Source organism: Tyto alba, unplaced genomic scaffold, assembly GCF_018691265.1.
Source record: "Tyto alba isolate M040663 unplaced genomic scaffold, T.alba_DEE_v4.0 Super-Scaffold_38, whole genome shotgun sequence".
Classification (NCBI taxonomy): domain Eukaryota; kingdom Metazoa; phylum Chordata; class Aves; order Strigiformes; family Tytonidae; genus Tyto; species Tyto alba.
In genome coordinates, this window is record NW_024881313.1 from 13,723,113 (window position 1) to 13,736,690 (window position 13,578).

General features: G+C 39.7%; 1 protein-coding gene and 1 long non-coding RNA gene across 4 annotated transcripts in view; one reads left to right on the forward strand and one right to left on the reverse strand.

The window, feature by feature from the left end:
* The window catches only part of COL28A1 (collagen type XXVIII alpha 1 chain), a 68,821-nt gene extending 67,334 nt beyond the window's left edge, over positions 1-1,487 (forward strand). For all 3 annotated transcript variants that reach the window (XM_042802149.1, XM_032991529.2, XM_032991531.2), the window contains one exon: positions 712-1,487. Coding sequence is in view for 1 of the 3 variants with exons in the window: in XM_032991531.2 (XP_032847422.2) it covers positions 712-737 (26 nt within the window). In the remaining 2 variants the exon portion in view is untranslated. The remainder of the gene's footprint in view (positions 1-711) is intronic.
* Positions 1,488-2,346: 859 nt separating this feature from the next.
* LOC122154338 lies at positions 2,347-13,251 on the reverse strand. The gene is made up of 5 exons (XR_006166230.1): positions 13,170-13,251; positions 11,376-11,525; positions 4,907-4,998; positions 3,362-3,448; positions 2,347-3,141 (listed from the first exon to the last, which is right to left on the reverse strand). It is a non-coding gene; the product is annotated as an uncharacterized LOC122154338 (long non-coding RNA).
* Between the last annotated feature and the right edge of the window lie 327 nt (positions 13,252-13,578).

Below are 13,578 nucleotides of genomic sequence, written 5' to 3' on the forward strand. Positions count from 1 at the left end.
GATTTTTTGACCATTACTGAGATTGAAGGTGATATTTTCACCGATCATAGTTCTAAGACTTCATCTATAGGATGATCTGAGAACCCATCACATATATGTGAATTTATGATCTTTTTTCCCCTTGCGTATTGCTTCACATTTATCAAAACTCAGTTTTCTTTTTCCACTCAGCCTACACAGTCAATATCACAAGGTCCTTTTGCAATTTCTTGCAGTCATCCCTTTTCTTTACTACTTCAGAGTAACACAGCATTGTCACCAACTTTGTCAGCTTGCTTTTTACTCCCTTCTCTGAATCACTTATGACTATGTTTGAGTAGGACAGAACATAGCATACATCCTCCAGTGACTTCTCTCCACTGACCATTTATCCCCATCCCCTTTCCTTTGTTTTATTCTTTTCACCACTTACAAATTAGAAGACTGTCCCTCTCAAACCATATAATTTGCCTTTGGGGAAGGACCTTACATTTGGAAATCCAAGCAGACTGTACTAACTGCCTTAGGTCCACATGCTTATTGAGGCATGGACTTCAAAGAGGTTGCTTATCAGTAGTGCCTAACTTCATTTACAAAAGCCATATAGCTCATCCCCAATAAATTGTATTAAATACTCTATTTCATCTTTCAGTACAGGAAAATTCTGGGGAACTGCAGCACGTGTTTTTCTAAATATTTCAGGAAAATTAAACAGTTCCTTATTTCTTCTAGAAATTACTGCTGCTTGGAGTATTTAGAGCTGGAAGTTTGTGAGTATTGAGGAAGAACTGACTAAGAAGAATCCAAAATGATGTGTTAACATGAATATATTATTACCACACTCTACTGCTTTCCACACTATGGTATTCATATTAACTAGATTCCTGTATAACGTACTTTACCTGCAATAACTTACAATCACACATACACACATGGGAACATACCTTTTCCCTCCAAATTTATATTAACTTGTTACTACTACATGTGGCAGTGATGAGATTCTCTTTTTAGGATTAAAATGTCAAAAGTGTTTACGCTTAACATTTAATGACAGAGGTTTCAGTCTGGTGGAATAATAAAATATGCTCTAGTTTTAAACAAGAATAAGTGGTTCCTGATAATAACACTCTTAATACAGCATTTAGAGACATATATTAAAATTTCTATTAATTAGAGGACCTCTTTGGAATGTAAATATCACAGCTACAGGTAATTGGGGGGGTGTGGTAGGACTTTCATTCAGAATGACATTAAAACCAGGATTCTTCATGTCCTTTAGGCTAGTTATTACATTTCAATTTCTCAGGGCCTCTGTGTTTAAAAAAAAAAAAAAGAAAAAAAGTTGTTTCATTCTAATATATACTATTAATTTAAGAAAGAGAAAAGCACTGAAAGATGTATATAAATGTCTACTTATATCCTTTCTACTTTTAGCCATAATCCTATATGAATGTATTGTTAAAACTGAAAATGATGAGCATGTAATTAAAATTGAAAGCAATACCTGAGAGAGAGTCATGCATTGTTATTTCTTTTCAAACAAAAGACTAGTATCTACCCAGGCAATATGGACAATTCTTGATATGTTTAAATAATTGCTTGCACAATTTTTCCACCCCTTGTAACCACATGACAGCATGTACCATGCAAAATGAATTTGGCTGCAGCAGATAGGATGCAAATATAACTGTATGGAAAGATGTGCTTGAAGTAAAATTTAAAAGTTTTTAATTTTTTTTTTTTCCAAAATTCTGGCCTTGTTAGTGAGTTTCAAATTAGAAAAGAAAAAACTGACAGCAGTCCCAAAAAATCATCCTGCTCTTATACTCAGAACTAATGATGATGATCACTCAGAAAAACCCCTGAGGGCACTATTAACTTCTGTGTGACATGGAAGAGTAAAACTCAAGGACATTACCTTGTACTATGTGTTCTGTGATATCCTGAAAGTGAAGGGACTTGGTGGTGTAAAACATAAGTCAAACTGTTGAAAGCAAGAACTAGTTTTGTTCTTTCATCAGAGGGAAAAAAAAAAAAACAAAACACAACAAAAAAAAACAAACGAAAAGAACAGAAAGTAAAATTTGACACAACTTTTAATAAGCCTGTTAGGATTTTTTGCATCAGAAAAATAAATTGCATCAAAGTATCCAGCAAATTATATAGTCAGACTCTTGTGATAGATAAAATCAGTTACATAAAAAGGTAGGACATAAACAGTAAATAAAAGGTCAAATAAAAGTTTTCAAGCAAACAAACTGCCTACTAGTGGCACAAAAAGGTCATGGAAAGAATCAGACCATCATTCCAAGAGTATCGATGCACTGGAGACCTTTAATAGTCAACAGATGTCCAAAACAAGAGAGGAATAAACACAAAGTTTAGGGAAAGAGAAGAAAAAGAGGGATAGACACGATGATGTTTTCAAATTGGCTGGAAACAGTAGATTCAAAACTTAAAACATACTAAAATATAATGTTAACATACTGTCAAACTTGAAAGATGTATTTTTTTTTTCTAGGCTAGGTCTCAAATCAAGTATTCAGAATTCAGTTCAGCTAGATGACAAAGGCATTGTAAGAAATATTAGAGCAAAGAGACAGTACAAACATTTTTAAGAAGAAGATTAGCACAAAATATGACCTTCAAAAGAAGAAAAAAAAAAAAACAACAGCATCCCCCCCCCATCCCAGAAGGACCCTCACCCCACAGCAGCCTGGGGTCAGTAACGGTACCTGTGACACCCTGCACTTCAGCAGGAATGATTTGTTGCACTGATAAAGGCAAGCAAGTTATTTAAGTTGGAGACGTAGACAGGTACGGATAACTAGAGAGATAGATAGGTAGACAGGTACAGGGGTAGAGATACATATCCAGATGAAGATACAAAGAAAAGATCTTTTTATCCAGGAAAGGTGAAAAAATTGCACAGTTAAACTCTACGGTAGATTACCTGAGGGATACCTGTAAAAAAACCTCTGAGTGAACAGGTTCCAGGATCCACTTCATTTCACATCCACCAGGAATATTTTAGGTCTAGCTGCTCCTGGAAACCCACAGCAGCAAAGTCCGCTGGAATTGCAAGGAAGTTACAGGACCTTTCAAATCTGTTCTAAGCTTCAACTTCAGGGGTGGGGTTACTTGCTGTGTTCAGGACCAGATCTACAGACAAAGAGAGACATCTTGTCTAAGAAATACTGGGGATGATGAATTTGGGAATAAATGTGAAGATGTAAATTATGGGTTTGCAATAATATCTTGTATAATGTTTAGTGCAAACCTTTCTGGTAAAGTCAACAAGCTTTAGTAAGTACAAATAGTGACACCATTTGCTATGTAACAATGCTAAAAAAAAGCAGCTGTTACTCTATAACATGCATACCAGGAGTCTTCTTAATGCAATTAAAGCAGTGTGATCCAGCAGGTCAGTGTTTTCTTTTCCACTTCCATGTAGAGTTGACTAAACCTTCTATAGTAAAGAAGAAAAAGTGAAGGCTGTAAGGGTTTTTAAAGGTTATATGCTGTTCAAATCAGATTATCCTGAAATAAGCATCCTCTTCTAATCAGGTCTTTCTGTGAATCCCCAGACTGCAAACGTTGAATGTATGCTCTGATATTTAGTAAACCATGGAAAAGCACGTAAGTCCTGGCTGAAAGGACAACTCTTCTCTAAATCTGTGTCAGTGCTGACTAGCAGCATTGGCTCCTGTGTCTCCTCACCCAGCTCTGCATCCTCAAGGATGTCATGGATCAGTAAACCAGGAGAGGGCACCTCTTGCCAAAAATCCACAGCTTTATTCTCAAATTCTCTAAAATCATAAAACATCATTACTAACTGAAAGCATTAAAGTTTTCATTGGAAACAAACAAACCCTTTATGTACATCACAGGTGAATTTTTAAAACAAAAATAGTTTAATCGTGAAATCCTTAAATCTTCTGCTAGACCAGGCCAAATGCTATAAACAGTTGAGAATAACATAGGCTTTTCTGTAGAACTGATCATTATAAGGTGAATTCTTTTTCTGACATCCCTGCTTCTAACAATTTAGAGAAAGACTCAGAAAATTAACAAGAAAATAGTAACCCATCTGCTCATTGTAGAACAGCAGCAGCTTTTCACTTTGAGAAACTCTTCTCAGTCCCTTGCTAACAACTATCAAATTGGATTCATCTTTTGCCTTAACCCAGTTCAGTCACTGTCTGTCTCTAGGGCCCATTCAGACTGTTTAATAATGCTGCCTGTTCATTGACTGTCCCGCTGTCTGCACTCCTCCATTTCTTCTACATCTTCAAATTTCCTCTGTTACCCCAAATTGACTGAAGATACGCAACATTTCTTGCACTGCAGTTTCAAACATCCTCAGAAAACCGATTACCATGTTTTCTTATTTGGAAGTTACTGTCAAACACACTCCTTTGGGGAAAAAAAAAAAAGAAAACAACTTTACTGATAGCGTGGCTGAGACCAGCATCGACTGTTTTAAAGAAAAATGTTATGGACATTATTGTATGGATGTAGATTTATCTCTGCATTCCTGTATCTTTCTTGCTCAGCTGCTTTCTTAGCTCTTTCAGTACTAGCTGTACATACAGCACACCCTTCTCAAAGGCATCCAGCTCACACCACACATTTTAAAGCAAGTTCTCACGGGTAATTTGATGAATTTTTTAAAAAAGATCTTTTATTAAACCCAAAACAAATAACTCCTTTTCCTCTACCCCTCAGTGAAAGGGCCAAAGTCTTCATGGGCAGCTGTGTGGGGTGGGACATCACAGCTCTACCTGCAAAGGTCTCCTGACACATGAGATACTGTAGGTCCAGCACTGAGATCTTTGACAACCCCATTATCTACTGTTATTCCTCCAGAAGCTTCTTATCAATCATCCTTTATAATCATTTCAGTCTCCTCGGACTTGCTTTTTACCTTCCCAGTTGTAGAGTTCTTCCAGCTGCTGCTGAAGCAGATCAAGGTCTTGAAATCACACAGGCAGACATCTCAGCTATCATACTCAGTAGCTAGACAAAGAAATATAAATTTTATTTAGTTACTAGATTTTTACTCAAGACAGCCTTAGATATAAGTGCCTTCCAGGAGTATTATCACATCTTTTAGTAGGGACAGAATCAGGTTTAAGCTTCAGGGGTAAGCCCAGATTTTGGGCCAAATTCTACTTAAGCTTGGCTTCTTTTCTTCTAACCAGGAATATGTAGAAATTCAGCCAAATGGGTAAGGCTGTAAAACATGATCCATAAAGATTTTCTAAATAGAAAAGGTTTTGGCTTTCTAACAGTATGTAAGACCTATTTTAGAGCAATTTCTAAAGAACACATGGGCTCTGCTCCTTGTCTCGCTGTCTCTGCTTTCAGCAGCTGTCACCTCCCAGCACGCAGACAGGGAGGGAGAAGGGAGATTTTTTGCATTTTATTGGCATGGAAAAAGGAATCTCTCTAACATCTGTCCTGATCGACCCTGGGACACGAAGAAAACCATTTCTTATTGTAAAACTAGTGGTAGAGAAAGAGTTTTGACAAGAATATATCTGGCAACCACAAGGTTTGACATTTGTGTAAACCCCTAAAAAAGAGTTTTGGATCAGCTTTAAAATTGTTGCAAACTCAGCTAATCCCAGGTGCTGCTGGAAGTGTTTGGGCTAGTGCTCCTCCCTCAGCAGTTTAAAGCTTTCAGAACACTTTAAAAAACCTGCCAGAGCAGTAAATAAATGAGCAACAAATCAAAAAATCTCCCAGACCCAGGATGTGCCTGGGTATGTCCCCTGCCATAGCAGGGTCTGGGAAGAGCAGCTAGGGGGGAGACAGGGTCAGCACATGGAAAGCATCGATTTGAAGGGTTTCAGGGATTTTGTGATCTGGTTGCTGCCCACTGGCCCAGGGGTGCCCTGGGCTCACTGAGCACACAGGCATGGGTGTGGAGAGAGGGGCAGGAGAGGGAGGCTGGGAACAGTTACTAGCAATTTTTCCATGGAAAGCAAATAGCTAGTAATTCTTCTGAATTACCATCATGACGTAATTGGCAATTTCAGCTACTCCTTATTTCATTCAGGGCAACTCCCTAGTGCATCGTATTTTCTCAAATGATAGCTTCTATCAGTTTTAACTACATTGTAAATTAATAGGTAAAATGTATTTCTGCTGACCAGAAAGGTTGCATTTTACAATTAATTGAAGCATAATGAGATCCACATATAAAATCCAGGTTTGAAAATTAGTATTTTCATTGCAATGACCCTCAGAGAACTACAACTGGGAGTCTAACAGGCTGCACACTACATAACTGTGCAGATCATAAGTAACTTGAGGCTGCCAAAATACACAATTTGCTGTAGTAAGCAGAAAGTGTACTGATGAGGGTGGTGCTGGAGGCAGAACGGCATTCTGCCTGAAGGGAATATTGTGTCTGCAAATAGAAAACTTCAATTTTTGTTCTGGATGGACTGTATAATATAGTCAATCAAAAGTTACAGTACTCACTGGATATTCTAGACCATACAGGTGAACCTGTGTGAGTGAAAACCATTCTTTGAGCAGGATCATTGAGAATTTAGTAGTCATATGTCAGGCTTTTTTGAGATCTTTTGACACAATCGGTGATGCATTGGAATTCTTTAGAACTCAGACTGGCTGAAACTTTCCATTTTGAGAGGAGAAACTAACTCACCCAACAGAAGTTCCCTTAAATAACTGATTTAAAGTCCAAATCAGTAATTTGCCACATCTTGATTGATGCAGCTGCAGTATTGGGCCCCAGCGACCACAGCTTTGTCGTACAGTGCCACCAGGAGGAAAACAACAAAATGCCTCTACTAAACAAACAGTAAGACATCAACAGTTTACAAGTCATATTGAAGTAACAACTTCCAAAACTCTGCTCACCAGCAGTAACTGGTTGAGGACTTTTTAAATCACCTCTTAATTCATCTCACAAAATTACATTTTCTACTGGTCACCGTAGCTACTTCATGCTCCTCAGACTCTGACAAACTTATAACTTGTCTTATGACATTGTGTAAACAAGATGTTCAGCAAACCAGATATTGAGCATTGCAGGGATGAGTCTTCTAAGGTATGTACACGGAAGCAGGGCCCTGATGCACCATATCATAGTACGAAAGCCGAAGAGCAACATACCCCATAATCACTTCATTAAACCCCTTGCAGCACCCCACTTCATCTGCAACCTTTGCAACACTGCTGAATCTAGCAAATTTACATCTAGCAATAAATGTCAAGCCTAGGAGCACTTTCTGGAAACCCCATCAGCCAGGGAAGTCACAGTTCAGTGTGACAGCAGAGGCAGTAAATGAGAGTCCCTGGCCCCGAGCTGTATCTCCGGTACAAAGCCAGGCGGAGAACATGTCATGGTGGACATGAAGCTGTTACACAGAACCAGCCTTTACTCCGAGCTACATTACTCATCCCAGTGATCTGAGGTTAAGGACTCCAGAGTTCATGAGCTGGTGTGCAGGAGGTCTGAGACAGGAGTAAAGATTTTGGTCTCTGCTTGTGGATTGTGCCTCAGTGTGCCCAGCATGACCCCTCCTGGATACAACCTGGGATCCAAGCTGAACCACTTGCCTACCCCTCCAGTCAGCTCAAACTAGCAATGCCCCAACACACTCGTTCTCTGTAGAGCTTTCTCATGTTACAACCCTGAGAACAAGGATTCATTCTGGGAACATCATGTCACTAAACTTTTTTTTTTTTTAATTGGTATACTTTGCACAGGGAAATATGTTTACTCTTATGTATCTTACACAGATTTCTGTAGCATCCTGTTCTGTAATGAGAGCCTGTTCCAGCTTTCGAAAGAGAGCTATTAATCAAACAGCTGCAATGGGAGAGGGCAGTACTGACATCAGATCTCGAAGTTATTTGTGATACAAAACTCATTCCAACCATCTCATCAGAATCATTCTCACCCTCAGGCGTACATTGACCTTTCACACTCAGGACACACTTTGGTCTCCATCTCCACCTGTCCTCAGGCACTCTACTTGCCAGCTGGATATCACAGGGTGGCAAGTATTTGTTTGGACATTTCCTCCTGCTGATGTTGGTGTAAAGTTTTTGGACACTGACTGTGTTTGTTTAACTGCGCTTTCTTTAACCAGCTTGCTTCCTCTTCTAACAAGGTACAGATGTATTTGTGAAACAGCAGTGAAACACTAAATATCAGCATAACGCTGAACTGAACATCAAGGGAAAGTGTTTCCTGCCTTGCATTTGTTTCCTGCTCCTTATGTATTTGCTTTTTAAGAATTACAAGTAATTCTGAGGCACTGGGCTTAAGTTAGGCACAGGTGCTGCAGGTAGCACAGGCCTCCCTTTATTACTTCCACATGGGAAAAAGCATTTTGGATCCCGTTCTCACATTGACTATAATAATTTTTCATGGCATTTTTAATAGCAGCTACCTTCTGGCTATCAGAGATTAGAAGCTTTTGTAACATAGAGAGGAACTGTGCCAATACCAAAATTGACCTTCTAGCTCTGCATTCCAAGGAAACGTAATCTCCAAGGTCAGCAAGCAATAGGCACAACTACTGTACAGGAACAGAGAGAGAAGGGAACCTTTACACCCATAAAACCCAGTGTGTACTAACCAGGATACAACACTGGAAGGAGGGCAAACTTAACCTATAGTTAGTCACTTATATGATGCAGCAAAACAGTCCCTTCCCCATGTGATGGCAATAGTACGTGTTTGCATTGAGACGAAATAGAGATTAGTCTAACTACCCTTCTATAAAACGGGAAATAAAAGAGATGTTTTGTGTAGTACTATTCAGAATGATGAGCAGAACTCCCACAACACTGCTGTTTCTCTGGAAGGAAAGGGAGAAAGTAAAAACGCACGAAGGATGAGAGGGCCACGAGACAGCCCTGTCGGTGGCCAGGCAGGGGCTCTCTGGGCTGCAGACGGGAGCTGACTGCAAAGCAGCAGCAGGGACCAACAAGACCCAGAGGAGATGAAGGAAAAACATGCAGGTGACAAAACATCTCCCTGCAAAGCTGACAAAGCATTTTAGGACTGTAGGATTCAGGTAGGAAAAGACCACAGAAGTCATCTAGTCCATCCAGGGTTCCTGCTCAAAGGAGAGTCAGCTATAAGGTCAGATTGGGTTACTCAAACCTCTACACTTCTGCATACAAGTAAATATCCTAGAAAAGTGAGCCTCGTCCTCAAACCTGACCACTGTGAACAGCCCAAAGCTCCTGAGGGCAGTCAGGGCAGTCAGGTTGAAAGGTTCGGGCAGGCTTGAAATAGAGAAGGTGCTGCCTGGCAGAAGTACGAAGCGTTGCAGCTGCACATGGAAAATCCTCATAAAGGTGTTCCCTTGGTGAGGTGCTCCAGCTGAAACAGATGTTGGAGTTCAGTGATCCAGGCAGTAGCATAATGCAGAAGTGTAAAATCAAAAAGGTTTATCCTCTCTTCAGCTATGTTAGAATCTACTACTACTGACTGATATATAAGCAGGGGACATCCACATTCCTCATACTAACATTTTCTTTCCTTATGCTCATTTTAGATGCTACTCCTACAGTACAGAATTATATGTTTAGAAGTCAAAATACTAGGTGGTCCAGCTGAATGTATGTAATTAGCCTTTCTTTAATTGCAAAAGCCATATGATCAGCTAACATTTTTGGTTCATTTATATCCTGCAATAGCTTTCTGACTCTCTCCTGGGCCCAGACATCCAGCCCACAAAAATATTTGGCTAGTAGGACACAGCAAATAAGTCATTTTTTCCAACCATGCTTTCACTTTTTTCATGCTTTTAAACATTTGTAAACAGTTTCCTCATTTTACAGTGATGTCAGGAGTAAAATTCCTAGATGCTACATGTAAGAGTAACTCATCCACCCTCCACCTCTTTGAGGCTCATGAGGACTGAGCATTCAAGGTGCAGCCCGACACCAGTACATATGGATCTTTTAAAAATCTTTGCTGAAAATATACGTAAAATCCACAAGTCTGACTCCTCCCAAAAATATTCATCAATACTGAAACTCTTTGCTGCAGGACGGGTTAGTACGGCAAAGACCAGATCAAACCAGTCACCACACACGCGTAAGGTACTGGTTTTCAGTCAGTATTGCTGAAAGCTCTGAACAAGAAGCACTTGCCAAAGTATAGACTGGCATAACTGCATTTACACTGGGATTTTTCTGGCTACAATAGGATTATATGAAATAATAAAGGGTCTGTGAATCTAATTCATTCTCCTGGTACAGTGACTAATAAGACCCAACTGTCACTTTTGAAGTGATGGTTTTAAAGCAAGATACAGTTGATGCATGAGACTTCTCCCACTGGGATCAGTGTGAATTTGGGAACATTCAGATCTATGTTTGATAAGACAACTTCTGCATTCAAGTTTACCTAAAATGAAAACATGGCCAATGCATTACTGAAAAATATTTACTTGAATGAGTCCAAATAAGATGCATGAAATGCAGCTTTGGAAGCTGACAAAGATGAAGTTCATAAAACCCAAGATTACAGGGAAATACTTTAAAAGCAGGATGTTGTTGATTAGACTGACAAATTATGTTCTAACCTGGGTAAACAGACATCGCCTATTCTCTGCTTAAAAATGGGGTAACATTGATAAACAGGAACAAAGGCTTCATTGTTCACATTGAAGCACTGCCAGCTTCCGAACAGGAACGTTTGCTTTTCTAAACCGTGTTAGAAAATTGGCTTTAGACATAATTACCCTACCTGTCCTTGAAACACTAATCATAGTTCAGCTACAATTTCAACAGAATCTGCAGTGGAATAGGCGAAACCTGCTGTTTTCAGCTGTAAATATTCAAACTGCTGGTGCTAGTAAAGCACTCTTACATGCTGGAGAAAATTTCAGACCCTTAGGTGTGATTTTCATACTATTTATGATGAATCCCTGCAGAGCACTCACCTGGGCCACAAACCTAGGAAGGGTATCAGCTCCAGCTTACAGCCACATTCTCCACTTGAGATAGAATAGCCAGAGAACACATGTTTAACAGTGTCGTCATACTCCCAAATTTAGTAGGAGATTGAAGACAACATTCTTTAAAAAAAAAAAAAAAAGTAATTACAGACACATATCTATTTGTTTTGATTTCTACCAAGTACTCAGGATTTGACCCTAAATTAATGTTTGTCTTAATCATTATGCTCTCCAGGAGCAGGGAGCAGGAAGACAGCATTTAACATCACAACATTCAGGTGATTCCTCGTTAACAATTCATGTGAGACAGTAAAACAAAAGTAATAAAATAACACCATAGTCCAAAGTTTCAAAGGTGCAGGGTACTAACGCACATTAATTTCTAAGTCTTTTTGATCACTTAGACAGTGGAGGAAGAGTCAGGACCTTGAATACCTGAGACCATGCAAGATCCAGAGCTGCTGGGGAACACTGAAAGCTCAAGGTGGAACTGGGAAACAGCAGCAGCAGGAGGCTGATCTGGTTCTTCAGGTGGCTGAAGTTACTGGCAAGGCTCCTTTCCTTGCAGCGGGTTAGGATTTTATCCTAGGAAGGGAAAGAAATCAGAAGAGGGTGAGGAGTCACTGGAAGCAAGATTAGAAAATCAAAGAAGCAAACCAGCCTTTTTGACTTCAAGGTGCCAAAGTGATGGGTTCACCCACACCATAGTTTGGTTTTGTACAACTAGAGCATTACTGCAAACCTATATACCTACTCAAATAAGGTTTTGGAGTTTAAACAAAAGGAAATTAGCAAGCTGCTCACATCAACCTTTTATTTAACATTGCTATGAAACTCCCATCTCTATTTGGATCTAAATTTGAAATTCTATTGCCACTCAGCTTTGCAAGACTGTTCATCTCTTTGTGCAAAAGTAAAAAAAAAAAAAAAGATAGTGACTGTAGCAATATTTTGCACAGTTCAAAAAATTCACGTTCCTTTTAGAACATTGCTACAAGGAATTCCCTCTTCTCTATGGAAAACATTTTTCATACTTCTTTAGCACGACTAGCTGCAAGAGTATGGAGCCAGTCCACCTGCCCATCCTACCAAATTGAGTATTTTAAGCATCAAATGGTAAAACACGGTTAGAGCTCCTGCTTTGGTAGTGACTCATTTAGCCTGATGTTAAACACGTGGTAACTTTACTGAAGGCAGCGTGCCGTTTCACATAAGGACCTGAAGTGAGCCGCAGCCACTTGGGAACGTGAAGATGACAGCGATCCACCTGGCATCACGTATTCCCCAAAAAGCACTTTGCAGAGCAGGAGGTTAAACTACTGACAGGAAAAAATCAGGGAAAAAGATGGGAATCTGTTGAAAAGACAAATCACACCTCCAAAGAAGGTAACACCGGGAATATGCAAAATTGACACTTTCTCATCCCCAGAGCTGCCCAGCACATGAGAGAAGCCCCAGGTAGAACTGGGACACGGGGGTAGTTTGGGTCAGTACCAGTGTGGACTGCAGCACCCGAGGCTTCAACCTCCCTAAATAAAACAAAGCTTAAAGAAAAGAGCTGTTGCGGGGGCAAGGAAAGAAGGGACTGTACTTCATGGCTTGTAGTTTCACCACAGAAGAGGAGTGTTATACACAGTGGAAGAGGGGGCTGAGGGAGTCTGGAAAGAAGAGTTAAAAGGAAAGCCTGTGGGTCGCAGCTCAAAACCATACCAGATCCGAATTCCATTCCACTTAGAAGTAGTCTCCCTGCCACGTTTTCTTTTGACTAACCAGTGTTGAGAGCATCTCTGCAATTTATTTTTAATGGTACTTCAAGCAGTCTTCCAGGAATATATATTAGAATGCTGAAAAAAATTGAGAGCTCAAGCTACATTTCTGAATTAAATAACCTTTTCCTTTATAAATGCCAAATATCACCCTAACACCTAGAAGATCTCATGATCCAGCTGTTTTCCCAAGTCTATGTTAAATCACTTTACATGTGGAACAATGAAAACATTCACTGCAGTGCTCTGATTCTCTCTTATTCCTCATGCAGTTGTCAGAATAAGTCCCTCACTTCCAAATTTCTGGAACCCATAGAAGGGCTTCATTTAGGTGAAACATAGTCAAAAAGTCATGACGACTGCTACGCCTTTTGCAGCAAGCTAGAACAAGCAACACGCAAGCTTATCTTCCCCACACCTCAGAACAAACTTACCAGTCCCTGGCTGTAAGATATTTACTTACATTTCCTTTTGGTTCATGCTAGTGCAGAGAGAACTCGAGGAAAATTCCCTTGGGCCAACGAAGCTTTCTGTAAGTGAGCGGGTTACCAGAGCTTACCTTCTTTTAAAGGTATTTCATTTGTGTCTACAACTTCTGGTAATCAAATACATTGTGTCTGTTACATATTAAAAAAAAAAAAAAAAAAAAAAGGCAAGCAAAGCAACCCCACACTTATGAAACAGTTTTTCCCCCGAGCAGTAGCTGTGGTTCTCTGCTCCAGTACTCCCACGGCCCTGCAATTTGCTGGATCTAGTTTAATCTTGACAGCTGAAAGTTACAGTAGCATCACATGAAAGTATAACCTATGCTTGAAACTTCAGAAAGGAGCTTTTATTGTCTGTTCAATTGGCTGTTGCTCCTTAGCTAAAAT